The 6,054-nt window shown below is 45.6% G+C and overlaps 1 protein-coding gene across 1 annotated transcript; it reads right to left on the reverse strand.

Annotated features, from left to right (window-relative positions):
• Nucleotides 1-2,287: 2,287 nt before the first annotated feature.
• MRPL34 (mitochondrial ribosomal protein L34) lies at nucleotides 2,288-4,672 on the reverse strand. Its single transcript, XM_069102059.1, has 2 exons — nucleotides 4,515-4,672; nucleotides 2,288-2,818 (listed from the first exon to the last, which is right to left on the reverse strand). Exons 1-2 carry the CDS (start codon nucleotides 4,661-4,663, stop codon nucleotides 2,545-2,547), a joined length of 423 nt encoding a protein of 140 aa, XP_068958160.1. The 5' UTR covers nucleotides 4,664-4,672; the 3' UTR covers nucleotides 2,288-2,544.
• Between the last annotated feature and the right edge of the window lie 1,382 nt (nucleotides 4,673-6,054).

Raw genomic sequence — 6,054 nt, forward strand, 5'->3', positions numbered from 1 at the left:
TTGCTCCAATCGAATTCTGAAGGAATGATTCTCCTCAGTGATTTTGAGATTCTTTTTCCATCTGGCAAATTCGGCTTTTTTAAGGTATTCTTCTCCTCATTGCCTTTTTGAGCCTCTTTTGCCATTTGAGTTAGTCTATTTTTTAAGGTGTTATTTTCTTTTTCTTTTTCAGACCCGCCCTGGGGCTAAAACCTCTGGCTCATGCGGCCTGGGCTTGGCTCCCAGAGCACTGCACTGGACAATTCTTGCCAGCCTGCCAGGCTGTCCTCGGTGGAAGGTTAGCTTCTCTGTGTCATTTTATGGGTTCTGTAGCTCCAAAGTTTGTTCAGAATCCCCTTTTACATGAGTTGGAGCTGGTGGGAGCCAGAGCCACTTGGAGGTCGTTTCTACTCCACTGTACTCCAAAATTCTTAAGAGACCTGGAGAGTTTCCTGATGCAGTCTAGCCTTCTTGGCTATCTAGCAGAGTCCAAGAGATAACCTCAGCAGCACTGACCCCATCAGAGAAAAATTTGCTATAAACCTCCATTTTCTGCCCTCCATCCCCAGCAGCAACAAGAGGAACTTAAGTTGGTGATAATAGAAGTTAAACTTATAAAAGCTTTAGGCAAAATCAGGGAACACTTTTTCCATCTGACCAGAATCCCCAAACCCTCTCTCTAGGCAGACAACCCTTGTCAATCAAGGTGTAAAGTATGTTTTCCCTTTGGGGTAGAGCAGTCAATGTTGTTAGCCAGGTAAAGTGTCAACAAGTACCCTCATGTCCTCAATCATCCAGAGAACACAAGAAAGTGAGTCTATTTCATTCTACTTCATTAGGAACTCATCCCTCTCCCAGCTTCAAAACCCAAGTCTCAGATTTTTATCTATGTGTCCACCTGACAGGACAGCTGTGGTTTATCTGCATGCAGTCTTAAAAGAGGTCCAGAGGGCTTTGAGAACTCTCTGGAAATGTGGACTTTGCAAAATCTACTTTAGATCAGTCTCTCAGGGAAAGGGTATTCAGAGGACCTGGGTTCAGATGCTATTCTAGCTGTGATCTAGACAATTCACAACTTCCATAGGCCTCAGCAGGACTTGACAACCTCTAAGGCCCCTTCCAGCTATAGATCTATGATCCTACCCCCTCATATAAGGCCTAAATCGGCCCTTCTGCAACTTCCACCCACTGTTCCTGTCATCTAGGGTCAAGTATAAGTCTAATTCTTCTTCCAAGGTGGTCCTTCAAATCCTAGAATACAGCCACTATGCCCCACTCCTACCCCATAAATCTTCTAAGTCACTTACACAAACATTTAAGTACCCATGATGTGCTAAGTTCAGTGATACAACGGCAAAAGATAATGGTACATAGCAAACAGCTATGTATCAATAAGGCATATACAGGATAATTAGAAATTAATCAAGAGAGAAGGCACTAGAACTAAGAGGGAAAGGCTTTCTGTAGGTGTGATTTTAGGTAGGACTTGAGGGAAATAGGGAAAGCCAGAAGGTGGAGATGAGGGAGAGCATTCCAGGTTTGGGGATAGCCAGTGAAAATATCCAGTCAGATGGATATCTTTCAAAGAACAGCAAGGAATCCACTGTCACTGGATCCACGAGTATGTGGGGGAGGGGATGGTCTAAGGAACCTGCAGCCTCAATGCCACATGAAGCCCTCTAGGTCCTGAAGTGCAGCCCATTGACTAAATCCAAACTTCGCAGAACAAATTCCCTTAATAAAAGGATTTGTTCTGTGAAACTTGGACTCAGTCAAAAGGCCAAACCAGAGGACCTAGAAGGCCACATGTGGCCTGAGGCCAAAGGTTCCCTAGTCTAAGGTACAAGAAGACTACAAGTTGGGGAGTGGGGGGTAGGGGAGGGCCTTGTGAATGGCTTTGAAGGGCTCAACAGTCCCAGTTCTTTCAATCTTCACATAACACTCATCACCCTAATCACCTTCTACCTTATTTACATCTTTCCCAAGATATGGTTAGCAGAACTGAACACAGTGGGACTATCTCACACCTTCTTTCTGGTCACTTTAAATGTTTAGTATGCTGCTTGAGATTGGATTTTGGGCTTCCATGTCACACAGTTAAGGTATCTCAAACTTGCAATCCAATAAAACCCCAGATTTTTTAAATGAACTACTGTCTAGTTATGCCTCCATTCTTTGTGTGGTTGATTTTTTGGAATTCAAGTGTAGGATTTCACATTTATTCTATCAAATTACATTTTCATACATATGCTTATAACTCCCCCCACAAACTGCACACCTGGGAAAAGATCACACTCCAACACCTATGCAGGGTTTAACTGCTTTAATAGTTCTGCACTTAGTAAATTATCTGACATCACAGAAAGAACTTCAGTCTTCTAAACCCAAAGATGGGTTTTTTTTTTTTTTTGCAGAAAAAGTCCCATGATATCAATATGCCAAGAAAGCGAAGCCATTGTCCTGGCTTGGTATATAGGAGCTCAAGCTCTGTCTTGATGGTATTTTTGTCCATCCAGTTCCTAGATGTTGTTCATTCTGGCCCCTTGACAGAGCCTGCTCAGGGCCTCAGTGGGACAAGGACTTTCGACCCTTCAGCATTCGCCGCAAGATAACCTGGACTCCACCAGGGGTGCTGAGTCTCTTAATCCAACCATGTTTCCGCTTCCGTTTGATGTTACTGGGCTGGTATTCGTTGCCTCGGGCCTTAGAACGGACCTGTTGATAGCACCAAGGTGACAGGGACCTATGCTGTGCCTCATGGAAGCTGCTGCAGGGATCAGTAGAGACTCGGGTGAGGAGTGTGATACTCCTGAGCTGGGGCAGCAACGGTAGGAATGATCTAGAGTGAAGGAAGGGATTTTCTGTGAGCAAGCTCAAGGAGGGGGGGCAACATTGCAGTGTGGATGACAGGCCAAATTGGTGACCACTCCTCTTGGAACTGAAGCTGGGTTATGAATAGCACTGGGCACCAATGGAGGAGAGAAAAGGGCATGGGCTCCAGTAATAACTCATAAGTATGTAGCAGGGTGTTATAGTATAAATAAAGAGTGCAGGCTTTGCAGTCAAAGAATATGTATCTTGCCTCTAATGACAGACAAGTCACTTGGGCCTGTTGACTCATTTATAAAATAGGGCTAATTATTTTTATAATACCTATGTCCCAGGGCTGTCATCCTATTATAGAAGCATTAGAACCATTATTGGCAAGACTTTGTCATTTACCAATCATCTTCTCACTTGATCCTCACAATTCTATGGGAAAGGGAGAGCAGGGACCATTAAATCCATTTTACAGAGAAGGAAAAAAGGCAATTTGCTCTAGAGAGGGGAAGTGACTTAACTAGTGTCACCCTCAAATTAATGGGAGAGAGGAGACTGCATTTTTTGACTCTAGAGATACTCTGTCCTAGTAGCATGGAGACAGTCACCTTCCCCTCCATACCAATTATCTACCCAACTAAACTATAATATAAGCTCCTCAAGAGTGGGTCTGTCATTTAAAAAAAAAATTATACCCCTAGGATTGAGCACAGGTCTAGGGACTTAATAAATCTTAGACTCTCCCCAATCACTGACCCCTCCACCCTCTTTTTACTTATTCTGCCTCCCATGACATGCCCATCTGACCAGAACCCCATCATCAGAGACAGAAACAACTACCTCAAAGCCACAATGTAAGTGATCAGAATCCTGACACAGGGTTCTTTCCTCTAGAAGGGCTGCACTGAATTTTAAAATACCTCAAACACTACATGTCTTAAGATACCCTCCTGGCTGTTTTCTAGCTCTGACATTCCATATTCTAAGGGTTCCCCTACCAATTTCTAGTTCAAACATGGTACACTGCACACTGGACCTGGAGTCAGAAAGACCTGCGTTCAAACCCTACCTCAGAGATTAACTAGATGTTTCATAATAACATTGGGTCTCAGTTTTCTCCTCTGCAAAATGATGGGGCTGGCCTCTAAGGTCCTTTTCAAATTTAGTGTTCCACATTCCCCTCTCTCTGCTATTAGGTTCCATATTCTAAGGATATCCTCTCCTACCCCCTTCAGTTCTAAAGTTCCATGTACTTTTTTTTTTTCTTTTTGGAGGGGGAAGGCAGGGCAGTTGGGGTTAAGTTACTTCCCCAAGGTTACATGGCTAGTTTTGTGTTGTGTCTGAGGCCGAACTTGAACTCAGGTCCTCCTGACTCCAGGGCCAGTGCTCTGTTCACTGCGCCACCTAGCCGCCCCCAAAGTTCCACGTTCTAAGGCTCTCCTCCCCCTCTCAAATCGGACGTTCCATATTCTAAGACTGCCCTCCTCAGCCCTAATGTTCCACGCTCTAAGGCTCCCCTCCCTTTCCCAGTTTTAAAGTTCCATGTTCTATGACCCCCCCCCCCACTCTCAATCTTAACGTTCCATGTTCTAAGGTTCCCCCCTCCCCCACCTCAACCCTAACGTTCCATGCTCCAAGGCTACCCTCCTCAGCTCTAAGGTTTCATGTTCTATGTCTTCCCTTCGCTTCCGGGCTCTTCTCTCCCTAGCCCTCACCTGGCAGCGGCGTCAGGGGTGACGAGGGGCCCACCCCGAGATCCCACGAGGCCCCGCCACAGGGAGAGGGTACGCAGCACAAAGCCCATCCTCCCAGCTCTCCTCCTTGGCGTAGACCGGACTGGGCCTGCAGCAACGCCGTCTCCCATTGGCTTCTACCTGCCAATCGCCGCCCTCCGTAGGAGCAGGCGCGTAAGACACGGGGTAGAGGCATTCACCTTGCTCTCGTCCTCTCAGGGAAAAAAAAAAAAAGCAGTGCCCTGCCGCAAGGGCTCACGGGAGGTGTAGTCCCTGTGGAAGGCTGCCTCGGGACAGCTCGGGTTGGGCTTTTCGGCGCTTCACCTGGGGCTGGTTAGCACTTGAGCGGGGGGCGGGGCCTTAGCACAGCGCCCCGCCAGGCGCATAATTCTGGCTTAATCAATGTTGACTGACTGATGGATTGATGGCTAAGATCCTCTTACGGAAAAGATCTAAGACCGACTTCTTTTTGCCATGGGGCTTGGAATCTCCTAGTTGCTGATTAAAAGCATCTGATCAAGGAAGTGTCCCAATCAGATAGAGAGATAACTGTGTTTATTAACCACGTATTATGCTCCTGGCACTGTGCAAAGCGCTGGGAATATAAAAACAAGCAAAAAGGAAAACAGCTACTGCCCACAATGAGCTAATTGCAACAGTAGGGAGGGAGACATCATTTACCAATCCTGCCCTGGTTTTTATGAGTTGAACCAGAAAGATCAGCAGTATAGTCAATTGGCAAAAAGGAGACACTGAAGAGAGAGAACTGAGCTGTGGCGAAGAAGATCAATAGATCAAGGCAGACCACTGGTCCCCTTCAGGCATCTCAGAACAGAAAACTTGATGGTTACCAATTGTACTCACCCCCTCAAGAACCAAAGTTCCCCCCAACTCTCTCCAACTTCCTCTCTCCACGACTGTCCAATAACAGATGCTATGCTCTGTTATCCTGATTTTTTTGCCTTCAACATTTAGAAGCCAGGAGAGAGCTAGAGATGAGAAAAAATTTAAATCAGTGCAGACCAAACCTTTGTCCAGGTTTTAGGAATTTTCCTAGTTGGGAATGTTGAGCTATTGTGTTTGAATTCATAATTTTTTATCTTATAGTTATAATTAAAATAGAGAAAAGGATCACGTGAACCTGAGAGCTACTGCTTCAGGCCATAAAAGGTGAACTAACTGTAGCAAGAGCCCATGACAGATTAAATCCCTCAGAAGAAAAGAAGATAGGAAGGAGAGGGTGGCACCCAGAGAAAAGTTTACACCCTAAAGCCTCTGAAACAGGAGATTAGAAAGAGCTGAAAAACATCCAGCCAGGAAGAAGGAAGAGAAAGCATCAGCTGCCAGCAGGTCACAAGACACCCTTCAGTTACCTATCAGTTTGGGTCAGCTAGGTGCCTCAGAGGAGGTTGTTGTCAGTTGTTCCAGTCATGTCCAACTCTTTGTGACCCCATTTGGGGTCTTCTTGGCAAAGATACTGGAGTGGTTTGTCATTTCCTTCTCTAACTCATTTTACAGATAA

This window comes from Petaurus breviceps, unplaced genomic scaffold (assembly GCF_028583685.1).
Source record: "Petaurus breviceps papuanus isolate PSGF00001 unplaced genomic scaffold, PetGlider_PUasm1.0 523, whole genome shotgun sequence".
NCBI classification, from domain to species: domain Eukaryota; kingdom Metazoa; phylum Chordata; class Mammalia; order Diprotodontia; family Petauridae; genus Petaurus; species Petaurus breviceps.

Excerpts from the sequence above, each read along its gene's own strand:
- MRPL34 (XM_069102059.1), bottom strand. The coding sequence starts at position 4,663 with ATGGGAGACGGCGTTGCTGCAGGCCCAGTCCGGTCTACGCCAAGGAGG. Across the intron at positions 2,819-4,514 it reads ACCCCTGACGCCGCTGCCAG|ATCATTCCTACCGTTGCTGC; the intron begins GTGAGGGCTAGG and ends CCTTCACTCTAG.